The sequence below is a fragment of the Haliotis cracherodii genome, unplaced genomic scaffold, assembly GCF_022045235.1.
Source record: "Haliotis cracherodii isolate W230 unplaced genomic scaffold, xgHalCrac1.p SCAF_3, whole genome shotgun sequence".
Classification (NCBI taxonomy): domain Eukaryota; kingdom Metazoa; phylum Mollusca; class Gastropoda; order Lepetellida; family Haliotidae; genus Haliotis; species Haliotis cracherodii.
Window position 1 is genome coordinate 25,056,120 of NW_027266286.1, and position 25,665 is coordinate 25,081,784.

The 25,665-nt window shown below is 40.4% G+C and overlaps 2 protein-coding genes across 2 annotated transcripts; one reads left to right on the forward strand and one right to left on the reverse strand.

Moving 5' to 3' along the window:
* Positions 1–1,717: 1,717 nt before the first annotated feature.
* On the forward strand, positions 1,718–17,906 carry LOC139473877 (CAAX prenyl protease 1 homolog). Its single transcript, XM_071256660.1, has 10 exons — positions 1,718–1,835; positions 3,540–3,686; positions 3,963–4,049; positions 6,683–6,799; positions 7,653–7,805; positions 10,287–10,428; positions 11,421–11,584; positions 12,246–12,410; positions 12,961–13,101; positions 14,765–17,906. Exons 1-10 carry the CDS (start codon positions 1,746–1,748, stop codon positions 14,990–14,992), a joined length of 1,434 nt encoding a protein of 477 aa, XP_071112761.1. The 5' UTR covers positions 1,718–1,745; the 3' UTR covers positions 14,993–17,906.
* Positions 17,907–19,927: 2,021 nt separating this feature from the next.
* Positions 19,928–25,604, reverse strand: LOC139474679 (proteasome assembly chaperone 1-like). Its single transcript, XM_071257776.1, has 6 exons — positions 25,516–25,604; positions 24,780–24,889; positions 24,036–24,247; positions 21,953–22,151; positions 21,395–21,531; positions 19,928–20,511 (listed from the first exon to the last, which is right to left on the reverse strand). Exons 1-6 carry the CDS (start codon positions 25,602–25,604, stop codon positions 20,437–20,439), a joined length of 822 nt encoding a protein of 273 aa, XP_071113877.1. The 3' UTR covers positions 19,928–20,436.
* Between the last annotated feature and the right edge of the window lie 61 nt (positions 25,605–25,665).

Here is a 25,665-nt window from a genome sequence, read left to right on the forward strand (position 1 = left end):
ATAAAGCCAGCGTGCATTCACGCTGCGTGAAGGGTACAACAGCGGTGATAAAGGCGCTTAAAAGTTATGTCTTTACGTGATTACTAATCGCTAATCACAAATCAGTCACTTATCATACGGGTGTGACTGAGTATGTGAATTGTGAAATACGAAAGCAAAGAAAACAAAATCTTCGTCATCAACACTAAGCATTTTAATACACATTACATGCGTCATAAGCATGATTATAGGTAATATGTATATATATATGTGTTTTGTCAATATGCAAACAAATACATAACAGTATCGGGTCACCCTTATCAAACGTCACTCATAGTATTTTTTTCCATACATATTTTCAATATTGTTTAACGCCGCAGCACGCACTAAACCAGCTATAAGTGCATTTATAATGCGACAGATTCCATTCACCAAGTGGATGCTCATAGCGTTACACTGTCATTACCCCGGTCAATTCATTCTCAGCTGCCTGGGGAGTATACAACCCAAGTTGCCTGTGAGGTGCTAGAAGGTTAACAGCCACCGGGTATCCACTCACAGAGGCACATTTCGAACAATGTCACTTGCCTAAGAAGACACCACATGTGGTACATGTGCTTCAGTGAGGGGCAGGACCGAAGCCCTAGAAACACTCAGGAGTCAAGCTCACCCATCCAAGTACTCGCCGAGACCGATGCTGCTTAACTTCACCTGATTAGTGATTAGTGATCTGTGCGCTGTGCACAGGACCACGTGCCACCACGGGTATACAAAGAGTACAAGACTCTCTGTCACTTCTAACCGGATCTGATAAGATTTGCCTTGGAGAAAGGACAGCACTTAACGCTGTAGCCGTCATATACGACGTCATCCTTGATGTTGCGATGTCTTGTTCAGGAAAAAACTTCAACTAGCAGTGTCAGACGAATTCTGCGATTCCGTGATCGCGGAAATAGTTGCAGAAAATGTGACTTGCTGCAGAATTGCAGAAAAATTGCGGCATTTGCCTTTTTTTATCAATCAATACATTCTTTTTCATTATTTTTAAGCTCTCTGTCGAATTTTGCACTCGAATGATGCCCAAACATTTAACATGCTATTCAAACATACAAAATATGAATCCTACAATAAGAATTTGAAATAAATATTAAAACCTGACATGTCTATATGCAAGAGATTAAAATATGTAAAGCAAAATGAGTTTGTATTAATTTTTTAGGGGGAAAAGGTTAGGTTTTTACCGCAAACTTTTGGTAATTTTACCGTGGAAGTTTGGTAATGTTACTGCAGAATTCGTCTGGGACTGAGCTATAAGTTTATCTGTGATCATAGAGTACTTCATTTAGTATTGTATCATATTTCGTACAATTTGTATCTGACTCACGATTATTGTAGTTTTAGGTTGTTGAATCGGACAAACACTCTTGCATAATTTTATTTTTTAATGTCAATCATTTAGATGTTTAATGATCAATGGATTTAGATCAGAATCTAGATTTACATTATTCATTATTTTTTTCTTTCTTATTCATTTCGCTGCCTATTTTTCTTTAACATCAATTCAGATAATCTATCATCCAGAAGCGCAGAGGGTATATGTAATATACCTAATATATGATATATAAATATAATATAAGAACTAATATTGACTTTCTGAAAACAGTTAAGCAAACATTTTAGTGGTAATCCAAAGAAGTCAGGTCTATAAATTGTCTCCCTTATGGGCAGACAACTCTCATGTATGTTTCCATATCTGTTGACTAATCATGGAACTGAACGAGACGCTCATATTTCAATCAGTTGTTTGTTTCCTATGGCTTGTTTACCTATGGGAAACATATCTTTCATCTCGACAGGTAAAATACATTTTATACTTTGTAAATCAATGCTGTTCAAACAGAAACACAAAACATGTGCCGCGGAAAAAATGAACGCATGCCGGATAACAGTGCGTGCGCGTGTCTTTTACAGGCGCTTCACTGCGTCTTTACAAAGGATTGAACATCTTCTTTAATCAACATGATCAATATCATGTTTGTTTGAGGAAATATCTATTCACGCGTAAATCACCTTTTAAGCAAGTGTTAATCTTGGAATATGTTGTGTTATCGCATAATCTAACAAACTCATCAGCTGGTGCTATCATAGCTATGATCAATGTTGGATAGCAGCTGGTTACCGGTAGTTAACAATACATAACATTTCCTGTTTCATCGGATGTGGAGAATCAGGTATCCCAGAGTCATGTACTTCCCCGCCAGCCTCTCCATTGATTTCCCTTCGTATAGGACTTTTCATGCATTATATATTGATTTCGAAAAGTAACAGTTCCAAAGGTACCTAAAAAATAAATTTTAGACTGGTTGTTATGAGCATAAATATCGTCGATTTATTAATGACTCGTCGCAGTTTTTCCAAACGTCCGTGTAATAAGAGGTAAAATCTGTAGCTAGCTTCTTAGACATGTGTTTTCAGTAACTATGTATCACAAAATCACTGACTATTTATGATTTACTTAGGTCTAGTACTACTGAATCAACTGTCTGCCGTAACTAACTGATCATTCAATATAGTGGAAAGACGGGTGGGTGAGATGGGGGGATTGTGGGGGGTAATGAAAAAATTAGGGGATGGTGGGAGTGGAATCACCAAATTTTGTTATTCCTAAAAAAATGTTACATTAAACATGTTAAATGGAGGGGGTACCAGAATATGATACCGTCCTAAGACTACTACAAGATAAATGACCGGTCTTTTATGCATGTTAAACCCCCTTGACTTGGAATTTCCATGTGCATACTTACTTGGATATCATGTCCAGAGGCATCACTGAAGGTCCAAGTGGATATATTTTGCACAGTTTGTTGTCATCATCATGATCATGGTAATTATCAAAAAAAAAAAATTAAAATATTAATGTAAATATTAAATTCAATGGGATAAATCATGGCATCTGGGTGTGTCATGTTTATGATTTGTATATTCATGCTAGGTGAGCTACATAACTCTTTGGAGATGGATCTTTTCAGTAAAGAAGCTAAGCCAACCAAAAGACAAACAACCAACACAACCAACACAACTAAACTCCTTCAGACCTTTCTACATCTCAGCATATGGGGGGCGGTCGGGTAGCCTAGTGGTTAAAGCGTTTGCTCATCACGCCGAAGACTTGGAATGATTCCCGACATGGGTACAAGATGTGAAGCCCATTTCTGTTGTCCCCCGCCATGATATTACTGGAATATTGATTAAAAACGGTGTAAAACAATACTCACTCATTCACTCACTTAGCGTATGGCGTGACATCAACATTACTTCATGATGCTCCCCAGTTCACCCTTATTATGAGTGACTGATCTTTTGGTAGGTTGACATCCTTTGTGGTCGTTGATAAAGTGTCTGCTCTGAGAGTGGAAGGTCGGTGGATCAATCCCTTGACTACGTCATACTAAAAGACGTTGAAATGTGGTACTCACGACATAAAAGTAATAATCTTGAACATGCTTTTAGGTCCCATTTCATGTCACCTCTTAGTAAGTCAAAAGTTATGTTATTTTCAGAGAAATGTCTACAAGACAGCCACAAAGGTGCCAAGTGCTTTGGAAAATGTGCTTGACGTCGAGACATTTGAGAAAGCTCGGGTATATCAGCTGGACAAGAGCAACTTCAGCTTCTATCATGACGTGTACTCTCAGATTGAGTCAACAGTAAGTCTAGAGTCCTCCATCTTTGTGTCAGACTTGTACTCACAGATTGAGTTTCAGTAAGTTTAGAATCCTCCATCTTTGTGTCAGACATGTACTCTCAGATTGAGTCAACAGTAAGTCTAGAATTCTCCATCTTTGTGTCAGACTTGTTCTCACAGATTGAGTCACAGTAAGTTTTGAGTCCTCAACCTCTGTGTCTGGCTTTGGGATTGTGAAGTACCGGAAAAGATGTACTTATGAGAATACCTGACTTATGCAGTGTTTTCCTTGTTGTAGTTGATCCTGGTGTTTGGGGGGATGCCCTTCGTGTGGTCAGTAGCAGGAGGGATGATGGCCAGACATGGATATGGACCAGACTACGAGGTAAGAGGATTTACTGATACATTTTCAGCTTCTACTGTCAGTGTGTTCACCATCCTACATATTTCAGATGCTACAGTCAGTGTGTTCACCATCCTACGTAATTCAGGTGCTACAGTCAGTGTGTTCACCATCCTATGTATTCTGTACTTCAGATGCTACAGTCAGTGTGTTCACCATCCTATGTGTTCTGTACTTCAGATGCTACAGTCAGTGTGTTCACCATCCTATGTGTTCTGTACTTCAGATGCTACAGTCATTGTGTTCACCATCCTATGTGTTCTGTACTTCAGATGCTACAGTCAGTGTGTTCACCATCCTATGTATTCTGTACTTCAGATGCTACAGTCAGTGTGTTCACCATCCTATGTGTTCTGTACTTCAGATGCTACAGTCAGTGTGTTCACCATCCTATGTGTTCTGTACTTCAGATGCTACAGTCATTGTGTTCACCATCCTATGTGTTCTGTACTTCAGATGCTACAGTCAGTGTGTTCACCATCCTATGTGTTCTGTACTTCAGATGCTACAGTCAGTGTGTTCACCATCCTATGTGTTCTGTACTTCAGATCCTACAGTCAGTGTGTTCACCATCCTATGTGTTCTGTACTTCAGATGCTACAGTCAGTGTGTTCACCATCCTATGTGTTCTGTACTTCAGATCCTACAGTCAGTGTGTTCACCATCCTATGTGTTCTGTACTTCAGATGCTACAGTCAGTGTGTTCACCATCCTATGTGTTCTGTACTTCAGATCCTACAGTCAGTGTGTTCACCATCCTATGTGTTCTGTACTTCAGATCCTACAGTCAGTGTGTTCACCATCCTATGTATTCTGTACTTCAGATGCTACAGTCATTGTGTTCACCATCCTATGTGTTCTGTACTTCAGATCCTACAGTCAGTGTGTTCACCATCCTATGTGTTCTGTACTTCAGATCCTACTATCAGTGTGTTCACCATCCTATGTATCTCAGATCCTACAGTCATTGTGTTCACCATCCTATGTGTTCTGTACTTCAGATCCTACAGTCATTGTGTTCACCATCCTATGTGTTCTGTACTTCAGATGCTACAGTCAGTGTGTTCACCATCCTATGTGTTCTGTACTTCAGATGCTACAGTCATTGTGTTCACCATCCTATGTGTTCTGTACTTCAGATCCTACAGTCATTGTGTTCACCATCCTATGTGTTCTGTACTTCAGATGCTACAGTCAGTGTGTTCACCATCCTATGTGTTCTGTACTTCAGATGCTACAGTCATTGTGTTCACCATCCTATGTGTTCTGTACTTCAGATCCTACAGTCAGTGTGTTCACCATCCTATGTGTTCTGTACTTCAGATGCTACAGTCAGTGTGTTCACCATCCTATGTATCTCAGATCCTACAGTCAGTGTGTTCACCATCCTATGTGTTCTGTACTTCAGATCCTACAGTCAGTGTGTTCACCATCCTATGTGTTCTGTACTTCAGATCCTACAGTCAGTGTGTTCACCATCCTATGTATCTCAGATCCTACAGTCATTGTGTTCACCATCCTATGTGTTCTGTACTTCAGATGCTACAGTCAGTGTGTTCACCATCCTATGTGTTCTGTACTTCAGATGCTACAGTCATTGTGTTCACCATCCTATGTGTTCTGTACTTCAGATGCTACAGTCAGTGTGTTCACCATCCTATGTGTTCTGTACTTCAGATCCTACAGTCATTGTGTTCACCATCCTATGTGTTCTGTACTTCAGATCCTACAGTCAGTGTGTTCACCATCCTATGTGTTCTGTACTTCAGATCCTACTATCAGTGTGTTCACCATCCTATGTATCTCAGATCCTACAGTCATTGTGTTCACCATCCTATGTGTTCTGTACTTCAGATCCTACAGTCAGTGTATTCACCATCCTATGTATCTCAGATCCTACAGTCATTGTGTTCACCATCCTATGTGTTCTGTACTTCAGATCCTACAATCAGTGTGTTCACCATCCTATGTATCTCAGATCCTACAGTCAGTGTGTTCACCATCCTATGTGTTCTGTACTTCAGATCCTACAGTCATTGTGTTCACCATCCTATGTGTTCTGTACTTCAGATCCTACAGTCAGTGTGTTCACCATCCTATGTGTTCTGTACTTCAGATCCTACAGTCAGTGTGTTCACCATCCTATGTGCTCTGTACTTCAGATCCTACAGTCAGTGTGTTCACCATCCTATGTATCTCAGATCCTACAGTCAGTGTGTTCACCATCCTATGTGTTCTGTACTTTAGATCCTACAGTCAGTGTGTTCACCATCCTATGTGTTCTGTACTTCAGATCCTACAGTCAGTGTGTTCACCATCCTATGTGTTCTGTACTTCAGATCCTACAGTCAGTGTGTTCACAATCCTGTGTGTTCTGTACCACAGATCCTACAGTCAGTGTGTTCACCATCCTATGTGTTCTGTACCACAGATCCTACAGTCAGTGTGTTCACCATCCTATGTGTTCTGTACTTCAGATGCTACAGTCAGTGTGTTCACCATCCTATGTGTTCTGTACTTCAGATCCTACAGTCAGTGTGTTCACCATCCTATGTGTTCTGTACTTCAGATCCTACAGTCAGTGTGTTCACCATCCTATGTGTTCTGTACTTCAGATCCTACAGTCAGTGGTGTTCACCATCATTTGGATGCTGTATTCGACCTTCACCTCTCTGCCATGGAGCTTGTACAGTACATTTGTTGTTGAAGAAAAGCATGGTTTCAACAAACAGGTAAGCAACGGTCCATCAATTAATGCTTATCAGTGCAGGTAATGTGTGAATGTCATACACAGCACATGTCACACATCCACCTTGATGGCCTCATACTTAATTCGGGCGGTCGGGTAGCCTTGTGGTTAAAGCGTTCGCTCGTCACGCCGAAGGCCCCGGGTTCGATTCATGACATGGGTACAATGTGTGAAGCCCATTTCTGGTGTCCCCCGCCGTGATATTGCTGGAATATTGCTGGAATATTGCTAAAAGCGGCATAAAACCATACCCACTCACTCACTTATACTTAATTCAGGCTAAGCCAATTAATTTTTTTAAGTTGGTTTACAGAATTTTGTTTTGTTCTTACAATGTCAGTGATCAGAAAGAAAGTGTCTTCAAGTGAACAAATCTCAAATAACTTTGTGAATTTCACTGAATTTATTTCCCCTTAACTGTACTTTTGATGCACATGAATGCACATCACCTTCAAACATTTTATTTTGTAGTTCACAATGATTCCTTTTCTTCAACACTGACTAGAGACAGTGGGTTAGCCTAGTGGTTTAAGCGTTCACTCGTCACCCCGAAGACCGGGTTCGATTCCCCACATGGGTACAATGTGTGAAGCCCATTTCTGGTGTCTCCCACCATGATATTGCTGAACGGGTTGTATAACCATAGTCACTCACCCTCTCACTCAACACTGACTAATTGAGAAATTATGTTTTTTATGCCATTAGAGTCAGTATCAAAAGAATATCAGAGAGTCATTTTAATTTCATGTTGCTATTTTTCATGTTGGCGAATCTGTAAACCAACAAACAGAAAAATTAATCGTAGTTAGACCTAATTCAGTCTTTTTCTGTTTCAGACTCTGGGTTTCTTCTTCAAGGATCAGGCCAAGAAGTTTGTAGTGATGCAGTTGATCACTCTGCCAATAACCGCCTCCCTCGTCTACATCATCAAAGCTGGCGGAGACTACTTCTTCATCTATGCCTGGCTCTTCACCCTCATCGTCTCACTGGTCAGTCAGTCCAGCATAGCACCTTGCTGTTGCAAATATTGACTGCAGGTTACTGCATAGCTCTTTACCTCCAGACAACCATGATAATCCTGTCATACTTTGAGTCTTTTTATAATTGTTCATTTTAAAGTGCACATTCTATTAATAACTTTGCGGTCCTGCAGAGAATACAAAGGTTTCTTGTCACTGGTCAATATACTCTCAAATAATTTTAAAAAAACATTTGGTTTGAGAGTATAATACCTGGTTTTCTTGCTGTATCTGAAAACATATCTTGACTCAAAATCCCAGGCCCCCTCCAGAGTATCAACTGGTCAGTCCCTAACACACATAATGGCTGGCTATGCCCTCTTTCTCTTGAAACAATCAGCAATATTTCCAGCAAGAGTGGGAATGTCTGACAGCATTTTGACTTCCCTCCCTTCCCCTTAGTTAAAGCATCATGGGCTCGTTCACGAGATGCCACACGTTTAGATGTAACTGTATGCTGAACATGCATTCAGAAGTAGGGCTGTGTATTGACAAAAAAAATTCTATGGGAAACTAAAGTGATTGACACTGATTGTACATGCAGATCCGATTTAGAGTTGCAGCCATTTTGTAGCCATGGATACACGGGAGATAACAATGTGTGAAAAAAATCAGGCTTTTCTGCCGTTTCGTCAATCAATTTTGAAGAATGAAGAATATTTCCAATGTGTGTTGTTTGAAAAGTTTACTGCGGTATATCAGTACACAGGTAAATACCGTGCTGACCTAGTCAAAAGATTTCAAACTCGTTAGCCACACTCCGGCACAGTGGTGACTTAGCATAACACCACTGCCACAGGCTAATTTGCATATCCCATGAACAGACTTTTCTCTTGTTTGTAACATACACGCTTTTTCAGATATCATAACAGAGCGGACTAATGCAAGTATTTTGGGGCGCTTTACATATTGTTTTGCATAATTATATAGATATGCTATTACAACTGCAACAGTGAGTTGCATGACAATTCACATTTACACATCAAAGTGACCGTATCGCTAGCTTTCTGTAGGGCTTTGATGACACCACGTGGAGCCGTACAACCAATGTAAAAATAGGATAACTACGCAAATGGAAAGAGTTTTTCACGATTTAGGATATTTTCTCAATGAAAGTTAACCATTCTATGACATGTGTTTATCTAGATGTGTAGACTTGTCAAAAATGAAACAGAGGAAAAACATAAGCAATATCTTGAAAGGACTGTGTAAGATGTGACGAATAGTCACATGGCGCTGGCCTGTGGCAGAGGTACTATGCTGGTCGCATGGAAATCTGGGTAGGAGAGTGCTCTTTAGCGAGAGAAATTCTTGAGGAGATGATAAAAGAGGTGGAGACAGTGATGTCACTTGTCATACAAAGGTACGGTGCTGGGCTGGGATGAGTCCAAAGTTTACTACGACCCAGGTACCAGACCTCCTATTAAATGACCTTACCCAGGTTCCTGCTCTAGGTCTCAAGAGTTAGATACAAAATGTCTGATTGGGAATCATTTTACCAGATCCCTGGCAAAACTATCTAGATACAATCTGATTCTGAAACAATCTGCTCATGCATACACTGAAGCTTTATATCTTTATTTAAATATATAAAATTCAGAAGTAATGTGTCCATATTCAGAATGAAATGTGGTCATTAGTCACTTGTAGTGTAACCATGAAGTTACAGTGAATTCTTGTCATTAAGGGGGCGCTCGGGTAGCCTAGTGGTTAAAGCATTCGCTTGTCACGCCGAAGACCAGATTTGAATTCCCGACATGGGTACAATGTGTGAAGCCCATTTCTGGTGTCCCCCTGTCGTGATATTGCTGGAATATTTCTAAAAGCGGTGTAAAACCACACTCGCTCTTGGCATTAAACAATATATCCCGTGACTAACCACGGGTCTGGGTAGTCCTGTGGGTACCCAGGCTCTACTCAGTACCCCCCCAGCCTGAATATTCGTGTTACACTTCCCAGCCCTAGTATGATGGCGAATGGGTCCAGGGTATTTGTCAAAATAGAATAAGATACGAAAAGCTGGATGATTGAGAATGTGTTATAAGGTGCTGTCCCAGATCTGGGAATGGGAGACTGTTGATGGAAGTGTAGCAGGGCACGGAGTCATCCTGCAGATGACATCCTTACTTTGTCAGCATGCAAACGCCTGTTTGGACATGTGAGTGAGTGAGTATGGTTTTACGCCGCTTTTAGCAATATTCCAGCAATATCACAGCGGGGGACACCAGAAATGGGCTTCACAGATTTACCCATGTCGGGAATCGAATCTGGGCCTTCGGCGTGACGAGTGAACTCTTTAACCACAAGGCTGCCCGACCGACCCTGTTTGGACATGTGAACAAGGTGAAAAAAGGCGCCTCTGACCTCAGGTCAGATTGTCCATGGTTCAAGTCCCATCACAGAAATCTGTTGGTTTAATACCACTACATGTGTTTTGTGTGTCTCTTTCAGATGCTTATCACCATCTATGCTGACTATATCGCGCCGCTGTTTGACAAGTTTACCCCCCTCCCTGACGGGCCACTGCGGGATCAGATCGAGAAATTGGCCGACAGCATCTCTTTCCCTCTTAAGAAGCTCTATGTTGTTGAAGGTATGTCTCTCTATATTGTTGAAGGTATGTCTCTCTATGTTGTTGAAGGTATCTCTATGTTGGTGAAGGTATGTGTCTCTATGTTGTTGATGGTATGTGTCTCTATGTTGTTGAAGGTATGTGTCTCTATGTTGGTGAAGGTATGTGTCTCTATGTTGTTGATGGTATGTGTCTCTATGTTGTTGAAGGTATCTCTATGTTGGTGAAGGTATGTGTCTCTATGTTGGTGAAGGCATGTCTCTCTGTTATAAGGTATGTTTTCTAATGTTGTTAAAGGTATGTCTCTCTATGGTGTTGAAGGTATGTCTCTCTGTTATAAGGTATATTTTCTAATGTTGTTGAAGGTATGTCTCTCTATGTTGTTGAAGGTATGTCTCTCTGTTATTCAGTATGTTTTCTAATGTTGTTGAAGGTATGTCTCTCTATGTTGTTGAAGGTATGTCTCTCTGTTATTCAGTATGTTTCCTAATGTTGTTGAAGGTATGTCTCTTTATGTTATTGAAGATATGTCTCTCTATGGTGTTGAAAGTATGTCGCCTAAGGCACTGCCATTCACATCCCTTGTCTGCCCTGAAACCTGTGATTGTGGGTTTGAATCCCAGATACACCTTGATTGTCTGTCTCGGCTTGTCAGCACCATACCCATGCTCATTGGTTTCTCCAAAGTAGTAAACATCTAATCACTTTGGGCTTTCCTCACACATTAAGCTGACACGCCGTGATATAACTGGAACACTGTTCAAAACGGTGTGAAACTCAACTCAAATGATACATGTGAGTAAATTCTTGGTTAGTTTGTTGTTTAACGTCGCACTCAGCAATATTGGAGCTATATGGCGGCGGTCTGTAAGTAATCGAGTCTGGACCAGACAATCCCGTGATTATTATCATGAGCTTTCGATCCACATAAATGGGATCGATGACAAGCTCAGTCTCCGAGTAAATACTCAAAGACTAAAAATTTATCTGGAGCCATCTGTATAATCTTGCAGGTTCCAAGCGTTCCTCTCACAGCAATGCCTACTTCTATGGCTTCTTCAAGAACAAACGCATTGTGTTGTTCGACACACTCCTGGAGGGTTACAAGTCAGAGGAAGAGAGGAAGAAGGAGGAAGAGAGGAAGAAGGAGGAAGAGGCAGCTGCAGGGGATGCTGAGGTGAGGGAGTTACTGAGGAAGAAGAATCTTGCATTTTTCTGCCTTGCATTTACACTGTGTGCATCTGATGCCTTGTATTTACACTGTGTACATCTGATGCCTTGTATTTACACTGTGTACATCTGATGCCTTGTATTTACACTGTGTACATCTGATGCCTTGTATTTACACTGTGTACATCTGATGCCTTGTATTTACACTGTGTACATCTGATGCCTTGTATTTACACTGTGTACATCTGATGCCTTGTATTTACACTGTGTACATCTGATGCCTTGTATTTACACTGTGTACATCTGATGCCTTGTATTTACACTGTGTACATCTGATGCCTTGTATTTACACTGTGTACATCTGATGCCTTGTATTTACACTGTGAACATCTGATGCCTTGTATTTACACTGTGTACATCTGATGCCTTGTATTTACACTGTGTACATCTGATGCCTTGTATTTACGCTGTGTACATCTGATATTATGCCTTGTATTTACGCTGTGCAAATCTGGTATTATGCCTTGCACATCTGGTATTATGCCTTATTTTTCCTCTGTGTACATCTGGTATTATGCCTTGTATTTACACTGTGCACATCTGGTATTATGCCTTGCACATCTGGTATTATGCCTTATTTTTCCACTGTGTACCTCTTGCATTGCCAGACCAAGGAGGAATCGGATGAGGAGAATGAGAAGAAAGAGGAGGAGACAGAGAAGAAGGAGAAGAGGAAGCAGGGCTGTAATGATGAGGAAGTGTTGGCTGTCCTCTCTCATGAACTGGGCCACTGGAAACTCAGCCATAACCTAAAAAATCTCATCATTTCACAGGTAGGTCAAAGATGTGTCCAGTGTTCGTGCTGGTTGGACAATGGGAACCATATCACTACAGACCTGATCGTACCATTAGCCATGTTATGTCTATATGATTGGTCATACATTGCACTTAGCTATGTTTTGGCTATATGACTGATCATATATTGCACCTAGCTATGTTATGGCTATATAAGTGCTCCTATATTACAGTTAGATATTTTATTTTGTGGTTGTAGACCTGATTGTATATGCAGTCCACCATGTTCTGGCATTACTGCTGACCATGATATGGCATGGTATTAAAATAATCAGCCTTGTTTTTGTCATTGGAAGTCATAATGACATGGTTTACATTCATAGAACTAATATTACATAACCAGATAATTCGCAAGGGAAAATAAAAAGTATTGATCATCTTGAAGACAAAACTTCCACGTACATGTACCTAGCATGTTGTAAATATCTTTTGAGAAACATTGTATAAGTTTGTCCTGTTCCTAACACTGTTGTGCCAACATCACTGTATCTGTTAAATGCAATGTGTTTGGGGTTGCCATGGTTGCAGGTGAACATGTTCCTGTGCTTCATGGTGTTTGCCATGCTCATCAACCGAAAGGACCTGTTCCTTGCGTTCGGCTTCAACACACAACCCAAGCTCATCGGACTGTTCATCATCTTCCAGTTCATCTTCTCTCCTTATAATGAGGTAATACACTTGTCTTATAGTGAGGTCTGTAATCTGTGAGTCCAGGTAACTCTGGCGAAATCAACCAGATCAGCAAAATGCTGGACTCTTCAATCACAACTTTGTTTATCACTTCAGTGAAATCTATAAGAATAAGCATGGTAATCATATGTCATAGTCTGAGTGACTCTGGGATCCTGATTCTGGCATGGCCAAGGGGGACAATTCAGCACAGCAAAATTGCAGCTCCTTCAAAAACTGCACACCTGCATATTCTCAAATTGTGGAGAGAATGTCAGCGGTTGATTACTTATTTACAGTGATTTAGTCGTTTTCTGCAAATCATAAAATTAATGTGCCTCCAAATTAATGTGAGTGGCAATACTTAACCCATTGTGATGTGGTTTCTTCTCTACTTTGGGGGGACAGTAAAATGATGTCAAGTGTTTGGTTGTTAGGCATCAGGAAATTGCATTTGGGAGTAGTGCACTTTACCAGGCACACTTTTAAAGATCCAATTAGTGCTGTGGGGGCTGGAACACGCTTCGGCGAGTCACCGGCTTGGCTAAATAATGCGTTAATTAGCCGACGCTCTACCACTGGTCCACGAGCGCTATCACATGTAATCAGTGCTCGTTTAACGGGTCATTAGCACCCCCTTAACACGCATGCATAATTCAGTAAACAATGAATTGCGCAACGTGTGATGTCTCAGTCCACTCTCCCATTCATCTTTTCTTGAAACCACATTCGCCATTGTTTATGTCACCATGACCGACCAATCAAATTAACCGGATTAACCCTTGAAACGGTAAGAATTTATGGCTAACCCTTGCCCAAAGCAAGCTAACCCTAAGGACCGAAAAAGGGTGTTGGATTGTAAAGACGTGTAAGTTTCCCTAAGACCAAAAAGGGGTATGGGATCGTAAGACGTGCAAGTTTCCCTAAGACCGAAAAGGGGTGTTGGATCGTAAAGACATGTAAGTTTCCCTAAGACCGAAAAGGGGTGTTGGATCGTAAAGACATGTAAGTTTCCCTAAGACCGAAAAGGGGTGTTGGATCGTAAAGACATGTAAGTTTCCCTAAGACCCAAAACAGGTGTTGGATCATAAAGACGTGTAAGTTTCCCAAAGACCGAAAAGGGGTGTGGTATCGTAAAGACATGTAAGTTTCCCTAAGACCGAAAAGGGGTGTTGGATCGTAAAGACGTGTAAGTTTCCCAAAGACCGAAAAGGGGTGTTGGGTCGTGTAGCGAGAGTCACTGGAGCCTGAGGCACCGTTATGGTATAGCGAGACAGGGGACGCTCTATAGCGCGGTAATTGAACGGATGGTCAAGCTCGTGCTACGCCCAGGAAACTGCATTGTTGCCTTGTATTTTGCAACTACTCTGAATACCATATTAAAAGTCTTTATTTCTTTGATCATGTTGTATCAAATTGATACATGATCTCATGAAGTGAACATAATACCTTCTGTCTTAGAGCTATGTATTGGCAAAGTCTAAAGTGTTGGACAATCATTGACACTGATTGTACATGCGGATCCTATTTTCTACATACTTAAGTAAAAATTATTCAGCATGGCTAGCTGCCGCCATTTTGTAGTCATGGATACAGGGGAGATAACTGTGAGCGAAAACTCATGTTCCAGCTGATATTAGTATGTATATTTGCTCTGTTCCAGATTTTATCGTTCTGCATGACAATGCTGAGCAGAACATTCGAGTTCCAAGCAGATGCGTTCGCTAAAACCCTACACCGAGCCACAGCCCTGAAATCAGCACTCATCAAGCTCAATAAAGACAATCTAGGGTTCCCTGTTTCTGATTGGCTGTTCTCCACATGGCACTACTCTCATCCTCCATTGCTGGAGAGGTTGAAGGCCTTGGAGGCCAAAAGCAAATCTGACTGATCAGAGACCAAACTATCGTTCCTGTTGAAGTGTGAAAGCTATGTTCATCCTCTCTGAAGATTGTGCGTTCCGCTAGCCTAGAAATTTTAGCATTTGAAACATAAGATAATGAGAAATTTATGGAATATTCCTCTTCATCAAGCAGGTCATTTGAAACTTGCTTTTTGCAAAAAACATTTCAAGTGATCAATTAGGTGCAGTTTTGATCTGCTATAAAAAAATGTTTATAATACTAATTCGGTTAATATCGAAATCTTGATTTTAGAGTAAGAGTAATCATTCCTTGTCGAAACTGTTGCCATGGTTACCACAAAGTTTGAATTTTTCTTCCTAATGAGAAACAAAAATTCAGACCGTAAAGAAATCCTAATAAAAGTGGTCATTTTAGAAACAATATTTTGACCATTTTTTTTTTCATGGCCTAAAGGTGCCCATTATTATCCAAACTGCATATTTTGTCCATTTCAATGACCTGTTCAGAAATTATCTTTCCAACAATTGAAACAATATATCATGTATATTAATACCCTTTTATTCAAATCCGTGTGAATGGAACATGTTTTGGGAGCCAAGTATCTTTTTGTCTCTGGAAACTGTTTCATTTGATATGTAAACAAATCAAGAAAACCAATGGAATATATGAGAGGTATAAGTGTCATTTTTTTTGCTTTATTGTGTTGTCAAAAACATGTTACTGTGATCTTGTTTTATCTTCTGTAGATTTGTGGACGTTTAATTCTTGGGTAGGTTTTTCTTTCGTCTCTTTCAGGCAGTTTTTTGTGGGAGTTAAAAGGGAAAGAAATCATGTATGAAAGTTACAAGTTATGTATTTGTGAAGACTTTTCTGAGTTTAATACATGTATTAAACAATGTCTTTAATCTCAGAGTTTGTTACTGAGGCACCTTATTTGTTACTGTCAAAAATATCATTATTTTGTTTTGTTCATTAAATGTTGACCTTTTCAATCTTTTTTTTCAATACATGTAGAATCATTAACCAGCAACCTAGGGGCACGGGTGGCCCAGTCGTCTAAGGCGCTGCAATTCGCCGTGCAGAGTTGCGTCCCTTGGGCACGCCGGAAACCTATGATTGTGGGTTTGAATCCCGGTGGCCCCGATTATGTTTCTAGGTTTGTCAGCACCATACCCGTGCTCGTGGGTTTCACCAAAGTGGTAAACGTCTGAGACCTGCATCACTTCGGGCTTTCCTCCAACATTAAGCTGACACGACGTGATATATCTGGAATACTGTTAAAAGCAGCGTTAAACCCACTCACTCACTCACTCACTACCAGCAACCTATACCTGTCGTAAGAGGCGACATAATGGATTGAGTGGTCAGACTCGGTGGCATGGTTGATTGTCGTCGTATCCCGACCGCGTTGTTAGTTGTACATATCAATCGCTGGATGTTCTGCAACAGGCTTCATTATCACAGACTGCCATCACATAGCTGGAATATTGCTTAGTGTGGCTTTGAACAATAAACACAACCTCTCCTCTACATGAGGTTAAAGGCTTGTCTGACAGTCTGGACCACGTCGGTGGATTCTTGTCAACAAACCTGAACGGGATTAGGCAGTTCAGAGGTAACATTACCAGTAAGGCTAAAGTTGGTTGGTTGGTTGGTTGTTTAACGCTGCACTCAGCAATATTCCAGCTATATGACGGCGGTCTGTAAATAATGGAGTCTGGACCAGAAAATCCAGTGATTAATATCATGAGCATCCATCCACGCAATTGGGATCGATGACATGTATCAACCAAGTCAGCGAGCCTGACCACCCGATCCTGTTAGTTGCCTTTTACAACAAGCAGAGTCACCTTTTACGGCAAGTATGTGTTGCTGAAGACCTATTCTACCCCGGAATCAGTAAGGCTAAAGAAATGCCTGTTAGTATCACATTGCTGAAAGGGCCCAGGACTTATCACAGGATAATCATTCAACCTCAGGACATGGATAGAAGATGCAACAGGCTGTATCCAAAATTGTTTCCATAGCTGTCAAACTTTCACCGGAGATGTATCGTTCACTTCTGATTTATCAATCTCATTAGAATCAGAACTTAGATCTCGCTACCGCTAAACAAGGATCTGAGGACATCCATTAAGGGTCATGTCAGACCGACCTTTCACAAACTTTGACCAACCAATGGATTGACTGACAGGAAGTCGACATTAGCCATTTAGAACACAGCTATCTCATGCCTAACGGCACTAGTTTCAAACTGGCGACTACACTTCGAAATATATTTTGATAAATTCTTGATTAAAAATTTGAAAACAGAACAAAGGAACATTTTTGAATTGCTAATAGATGCTCTATGGGTTCAGTCCTAAAGACCGTAACTGTCTTTTGTAATACCCCTTTGAGGTTGCATCATTAGAAAACAAATTCTGACTGTCACTTTCCTGATCTGGTAAGCTACACTCTGATTGGTCAGATGAAAGGTCGTTCAGACGTGACCTGTAATGGGATGTCCTCAGATCTTTGTTTGGCAGTAGCGATACCTAAGATCAGATTTTAATGAGATTGGTTTAACATGATCTATGTGCAATGTCTGGCCACCTTGTTATTTTATGGTAAGCATACTTTGCCAACCAATTAGCTAGGTGGGTCAAAATAAGTTGAATGCTTTTCTCATCCATCAAGGATGAAGCAATTTGTCAAATAATAACAAATTCAAAACTTTTTGTTTTAGACTATTTTTTTTTCAATCAGTAAAATCATTTAACGGAAAACTCAAGAAGAGTCACCTGAACTTATTATCATGCAGGTATCCTTCTAAACTGGAAAATTATCTTCAGCTTCAAGTTTGTGTGAGTGTTGTCGTGTGATTACTGATGACAGGTGCCTGTTTAAACATTACTCTGAGACCACTTAATAAAATCTGATTGGACCTTGGGAGTTCCCTTCATCATGTTCATCCAATCAGAAACAGCCTTGCAGATGCCATGGAAAGTTTGATCTCAAAGACATGTGAGCATCATTTGAAATTGTATGAATGAATCGCATCTTAAAGATGGATAGAAAATGTGACACTTTTATTATGGAATTGTTTTTGTGACTTATGGAACAGAAAAGACCTACTCCTAACTGTCCATATGGTATTTATCATAAAATGTTGCTAGAGAATCATTTAGTATTTTACTACCTGTATTTTTATGCTTCATCTACAATGAAGGTCAGCACTATTACAGTAACCAGGAACCATGCTGGATGTCATTCCACTAAGTGATTTTAGCGCTAAGATGACTATAACCAGCACTTTGCCAGCCGTAACTCAAGGATCACTTTGTGGAAGGCTGTGGTTAAAAAAAGCAATCATAAATCTGTGTTGATAAGTCACAATCACAAGATCTATTTTGTCCTTGAACCAAAAGACAACATCCTTCGTTAATTAAGTAATCTATGAAACCATAGAAACTGCTAAAAATTGGTCACCTCAAGGATTGTTGATGCAATGATTTGGAGTCATGGTGTTTAGTGTCTGGGACGTGTTCCTCAAAACGATCTTAGTGCTAAGATCTCTTTGTATAATGGGCCCAAATGTATTAGGATTTTCTCTTTACTGTCAGGTCACACATCAAGTGTCTGCAGTTTTCCCACTCGTCATATTTACGAATCTTAAAGAGGCCTCGGTTTTTATATTTTCCAAAAGCAAATCTTCTGAAAAGCCTTACCTAAAGACATTTTTATTTCAGTTCATTCCACATCTTTGAAATTTTGTGTTTGGCAGATCTTTCACTCAAGTAATAAAAAGCGTCATTTCTATGGTATAGGGGGCAAACTGTGGGATACTGCTAAACTTTGATCATATTTTTATGGTTGACACCATCCTGTACAACCAGGTGACCTAATTGTGTGATCATGTAGATCCTAAGAAAGGAGGAGAACGTGTATGTTCTGTTTATTTACATCTATACATGTGTCCTGTTTGTTGTGTGTGTACAGGGTTGTCTGTAACTCTCACTCTGTACAGACGTCTTTGTTATCTATCAAAATAAACATGCCGGTTTCACAACTATCAGCATCAGATGGTTCTTGGTTTTCTTGTTTTACGCCGCACTCGGCAATATTCCAGCTATATGACGGGGGTCTGTAAATAATTGAGTCTGGACCAGACAATCCAGTGATTGATATCATGAGCATCAATCCATGCAATTGGGATCGATGACATGCTTCAACCAAGTCAGCGAGCCTGACCACCCGATCCCGTTAGTCGCCTCTTACCACAAGCATAGTCGCCTTTTACGGCAAGCATTGGTTGCTGAAGACCTATTCAACCCTGGATCTTCACGGGTCGTAGACATATGTACTATACTATCAGCATCAGAATCATGTCTTGGTCTGAATGAAGGAGATGAATGGATTACCATCATGATGGTGAATAAAAACTGTTGTTTATGCAGGAGTAAGCAATATCATAATAATGATAAAAATATATCGTGTAAATTATGTCACAGGCTTGTATTACCTCCATACCACTGCTGGTTTTAAAGCAGTAACAGAAATAAGTATCATCTCAACGTCAGTTAAAATTTTGTCGTGCTTTGTGAGAAAGTTCCTCTGCTACTCCGAATATGGAATCAGCATCTTCGTCTTTTGACCAGTGTCATCTGAATGTTGGTTTGAGCGCACTCCTGCACCCCTCTTAGTGTGAGCAGGGCATGGTTTGATTTGTTGGTTTATAAAATGATGTCACTACACCACCTGAAGCATCTGAAGCATCACCCGTGAGGATTCAGAGAAGGAATATAGGTCCTCATCAACCTATGCTTGTAGTAAGAGGTGACTAACTGGTTTGTTTGTTGTTTAACGCCGCACTCAGCAATATTGCAGCTATATGACGGTGGTCTGTAAGTAATAGAGTCTGGGCCAGACAATCCAGTGATTAACATCATAAGCATTGATCGATGCAATTGGGATACGATGACATGCATCAACCAAGTCAACGAGCCTGACCACCCGATCCCCTAAGTCACCTCTTACGACAAGCATAGTAGAGAGAGGTCATTAGTGGGTCCAGTCTTTCAACAGGGTGTACTTGTTTAGATGCTGGGACTTGAACTCAAGTCTCTGATGTGACAGGCAAGCACTTGAACCACTGTGCTACCCTACTGCCTCCATGCCTCCAATGCAGGCTGAATATTCCTGATTAGTCCCTGATGGTTTCACATCACTTTTAGCAATATTCCAACAATGCCCTGATGTGGGACACCAAGAATGGGCTTCACCCATGTACCACACAGGACTCGACCCTTGTTGTGACAAGCCGACCTTCAACCACTCGGCTACCCTTCAGCCAGAAGATAGATTCAACAGCGTACTAATCGATGCAATGACTGGCAGTTCATGGTAAGCTCCAACAGGTCCGCAGCCTTCATCTTTAGCATTGTCCATAGGAGTGTTAACAAAGGAGGCAAGTGCCCAGCGCAGATCACTACAAATACAGAGTGTTCTGACTTGTGTGTTGGTCAACAATTTTCAGCAGCATCTTGTCACCTTGAGGATTGCTCTGGAACATAGAGGGTTGATGTTGTTTATTTCCATTATTAATAACATAAGTAACAAAATGTATCTGAGTGACTATTGTTTATGCACAGTCAGTAATATTCCAGCAATTAAGTAAAAAATCAATTCTGAGTTTGGCTGGGTGAACCATGGCTGAAACATGGACACTGAGCAATAGTTTAAGCTCACCATCACAAATTTCTTTGAGCTTTGAGAAGAAGTCAAAACTCACCTTTGCAAGGACAATGGTTTCAACCATCTTCACTAAATCGTTTGAGATTTGAGCATCGTTTAAGCTCACCTTAAATGATAATCTTGAGCTGCGTAGCTTTGAACTCTCCTCTACAAATACTTTACCCAACTCAGACCTACAGAAAAGCAGCGTATTTGCGTAAAATCCCAACCCCCCCACAAAAAAAAAAAAAATAAAATAAAAAATGTTAGAAGCCCAGTTACTTCCAATAAACAAGCGTACAGAAACGCATGCATTGAATGAAAAACTAAATTGCATAAAAACAGCTCGCGTAAATTCCCAATGAAGCTTTTTTTCAGTATGCGTACAAAGAAGCTAATTTCCTAAACACCATTATGAGCTAATTTACTTTCCGAGTCAAGCCTATTTATATCAAACAGTTATATACATCTAAAACTTTATTTCTTTTTTATTTAATCTTAAAATGTTCACTAATTTGGGGAGGAACACAATAGATTGATGAATAGATGAATGTAAAAATATTGGTTACCCAATGAAAAATGTAATAACCCAATTAAAATAGAACCCAAGAGTAAAAACTCAATTGCTCAAAATGTTATCTGGAGCTCTGTCCACTTAACAATATCCTTGACAGGTGTAGCTTTAAACTAACCTCTACAAATACTTAACTCACCTTAACAACATCCTTGAGAGGTGTTGCTTTAAGCAGTGGTTTAAACATCTTCATCGTTGGCAGGTCGAGGAAGATGGAGTCGGTGTAGCTGATGTAGACGATGGCCTTCACTCCGTGCACCTGGCAGTAGCTCATCACTGGGATGGAGATAATACAGCTACACATTACATTACATTACATTACATTACATTACATTACATTACATTACATTACATTACATTACATTACATTACATTACATTACATTACATTACAAACACACATGCCTCTTATGGCAAGCATAGTGAATGCATTCTATATTCGATTAGAGTGAGTGAGAGAGTATGGTTTTACGCCGCTTTTAGCAATATTCCAGCAATATCACAGCGGGGGACACCAGAAATGGGCTTCACACATTGTACCCATGTCGGGAATCGAACCCAGGTCTTTGGCGTGACGAGCGAACGCTTTAACCACTAGGCTCCCCGACCGCCCCATATTCGATTAGACAATTGCATTTATAGTTGTTCTGTTATTTCTTTCTTTCAGTATATGTCCCTGATACAGGTGCTCGACTCACCTTGGGCGGGCAGTCCAGTCAACATACTGGGCTGCTCCAGGATTGCACAGGCAGGGGATGCTGGGTAATGTGCTGTCTTCAACCCTCGTAAAAATGGAGTTGTGAGTTCTGAGATTGGAATGTCACTTTTATATTCGCTTGTCATCAGAGAGCACAGCACAGCCACATAACAACTGGACAGCTCAAAACCACCTAGAACCTGAAAAGAAAATCGAAATGAGAGGGTGAGTGAGTTTGGTGAACGCTGCTTTGAACAGTGTTTCAGTGATGTCACATGTCAGCTTGTTCTGGACGGTCCCCGAAGTGATGATGGGCTAGACGTTTACCACTTTGGAGAAACCCATCAGCTCACCTATGTTGCTGACAAACCTGGAAAGATAATCGGTGAATTTAGGTTTTGAACCCATGAGTGAGTGAGTGAGTTGGGTTTTTAACGCCGCTTTTAACAGTATTCCAGTCATATCGCGGCGTGTCAGCTTAATGTGGGAGGAAAGCCCGAAGTGATGCAGGTCTCTGACCATGCTGACGTTTACCACTTCGGTGAAACCCATGAGCACGGGTATGGTGCAGACAAACCTAGAAACATAATTGGGGCAAACCGGGATTCGAACCCACAATCGTAGGTTTCTGGCGTGCCCAAGGGACGCAACTCTGCAAAGCGAATTGCGGCGCCTTAGACGACTGGGCCACCCCGTGCCCCCCTTTTGAATCCATGATCCAGGGTTTACATGACACAAATGTAGAGAAAGGACATGGAGAAAAAATATACTGCATCCCGGGGGAAACACAATAATGTTCATTGTACCTACAGCATATCAAGAGCAGTTAGGGTGTCTGTCATTTCATACATCAATCATGACCACTGTCCACATGATCATTGATTCATTCCAGCCTCTAAAGTAATTATCTAAACGTGCAGTACACTACATCATTTCATTACTTTACAGGACCATCTATTGCCTGCCAAGGACCCTTAAAATTACTTATTTGGGGTCCACTGGAGTAAGCCAAGGTAAAACCCTGCATGATCATAGGTTTTGGGCTTACCTAAGGGACACAACTCTGCACAGCAATTTGCGAAACCTAAGACGACTGGACCAACCATGTGCCAAAATTGTAATGATAAGTCTGATACATGTGATAAGGCAACACTTATAATTATTTATTTTCTTTATCAACCTAAAATATAAAATGAAGTATCTAAATCTACCTATTTGACAATGATTTGACCAACTGTTCATTCTTCATTGGATTAGAAAAATAATTTAGTCACAAATGCATATGTATATTCTCTGGCCACCTAAAATGGTGGATAAAGCATTCCCTGACAAAAACAAATACATTGTTACTGAAAAAATAGTAAACATTCTGCATTTTAAACAGATTTAGCACTAACTTTTTCCACAAAAAAAGAAAATATACTGGGGACTGTTCCTGTGCATATGATCATGATAATGATCATCATCATCATCGTCGTCGTCATCATCATCATCATCATCATCATCATCATCATCAACAACTTCACAACCATCACCATCATCATCATCATCATCATCATCATGAAAGCTATCAACTTCACAATCCTCATCCTCATTATCGTCATCAAAATCCTTCTCATCATCAGAGTTCGATTTAAGGAGCTTGATTTAACTTGCACCAGATGCATGTTGACATGAATACCTAGTTGCACCAGACGTGTGACAGTGTCAAGATTTTAATTTTAATGATGTGTTGCTGTAACACACAATAGGAACATGTGCACATAATATTGTGTACCCACAGTTTGATGACATCACGCCCAAGAAAGCAAGACAAATTACAGTAGGGTACATAAAGTTTAAAGGTATTGAATGTGTTCAAAGATTGGGGCGGTAAGGGTGAGTCAGCCATAAATTTGATTTTCTTTTACATGTACTAGGTGCGTGTAGACATAAATATAAGGTTCCACTTTTCAATAATATGTTGCTCTGTTGCATGTTTTACAGAACTAAATTGACCCTGTCCATCATCATCATCATCATCATCAACATCATCATCATCAACTTCACAATCCTTATTGGCATCATCGACATCATCATCCTACCTCTTCCACCCAGGAGAAGCACTGTTCCTGTGTTACATCAGTCTTACACTGACACACGACCACCCCAGGACTGTCAAGGGATCTGTACAGGAAGCATGTTTTGTCTGTCGCTGACTGCTGACCAAGTGTCACAATATCTCGATCTTTCAAACCGCTGAAGACTCCTCCTAGAATCTCATATCTGTCTTGCATTATGAACGTTTGTGTGAATCCTGAAGCCAAGATCAGAAACCAGATAATCAATTTACAGAGAAGTGAACATTGACAAGGAGAGGCTTTAAAACAATATTAATATCTCAGCAATATCACTTTTGTTTGTTGTTTGATACCACACTTAGCAATATTGCCACCATATGACAGAAGCCTGTAAATAATGGAGTCTTGACCAGCCATTTGGGAGATTAAACATATGTTTTCAGATTCATTCAATGCCACACATTATAATATTTGAAACCTCTGGCTAACAGTCACCAGGTTGCTTGCTTGTTCATGGTATAACGCCGCACGCAGCATTATTCCAGCTTTATGACAGTGGTCTGTAAATAATAGTCTGGACCAGACAATCCAGTGATTGACATCATGAGCAACGATCTACGCAATTGGGATACAATGACATGCGTCAACCAAGTCAGCGAGCCTGACCACCTGATCCCATTAGTTGCCTCTTACGATGAGCAGTCGCCTTTTACGGCAAGCATGGGTTGTCACCAGGTTGATAATAGAGGATTATTTAGCAGCTCTTACCTGTTGCTGCTGGTCCCACAGCAATGATGAGGGTATCACATGGCAGCTTCTTTGTGGCAGTCTTCTCCATCTCCTCTCTTGTCTTAGACGACCAGTGTACAAAGGAGGAACTGGCACAAAGAATAACAATATTTAATGATTCCAAACATTACTGTTTACTGTATGTCATAATATAAACGAATACAACTGAATAAGCCAAATTATGCAACTTTGAAAGTATTAAAATATTAATGTTTTTTTCTTCGCGGATTCAAACTTTCTAAACCCCAACTCAGCACATAAGACTGTGAAGCAGAAGAGGCACGCGAGATCTGTGAAGCGAGAGCCACAGTCTGCAGCCTGAGCCAATTAGCGCTATAGTAAACTGTATTGCTACTGACATCATTGATATGATCTTCCACAAATGCAAAAAGACAGCTTACTGAGCACGTACGTTTTTGATTATTTTAAAAATATAATTAAAAAACCATCAAAGTGTTGTTTTGAGAGTTTGTTTGTGTCCTCACTATCCTGCTACAGAGGCCTGATTAGTCAAGGTACTCGACATGGAATTCTACTAACCTGCAATCATGCTTGAAAACACTATTTTATCATACCACGAAAATAGGTGACACAGTCATAAGAAATCACGTGCGTCATTGGAAACATGATGCTGGCAAACGGACCATGAACTGTCGAATGTATGTACGGACGCATTTAGGATAGTGTACACTTGTTACATATATACGAACAAAACCTTGCAACAGGTACGTCATCTTCATCTTCATCATCATCGTCAACAGCACGGGACGTGACTGGCAAAATTTCTCCAAAGAAGGTCGCCATGTTGAATATTTACATATCGTATTTTCTCGTATCAAGGAGAGCTTCTAATATATATACCATT

Bases quoted from the DNA above. Each gene is read 5' to 3' on its own strand.
- LOC139473877 (XM_071256660.1), top strand. From the start codon at position 1,746: ATGGAACTGAACGAGACGCTCATATTTCAATCAGTTGTTTGTTTCCTA. The intron at 1,836-3,539 runs GTAAAATACATT...TGTTATTTTCAG, and splicing joins CATATCTTTCATCTCGACAG to AGAAATGTCTACAAGACAGC. The intron at 4,050-6,682 runs GTAAGAGGATTT...TCTGTACTTCAG, and splicing joins GATATGGACCAGACTACGAG to ATCCTACAGTCAGTGGTGTT.
- LOC139474679 (XM_071257776.1), bottom strand. From the start codon at position 25,604: ATGGCGACCTTCTTTGGAGAAATTTTGCCAGTCACGTCCCGTGCTGTT. The intron at 24,890-25,515 runs GTTTTGTTCGTA...TCTTTGTGCCAG, and splicing joins GATGACGTACCTGTTGCAAG to TTCCTCCTTTGTACACTGGT. The intron at 24,248-24,779 runs GTAAGAGCTGCT...TCTTGGCTTCAG, and splicing joins TGTGGGACCAGCAGCAACAG to GATTCACACAAACGTTCATA.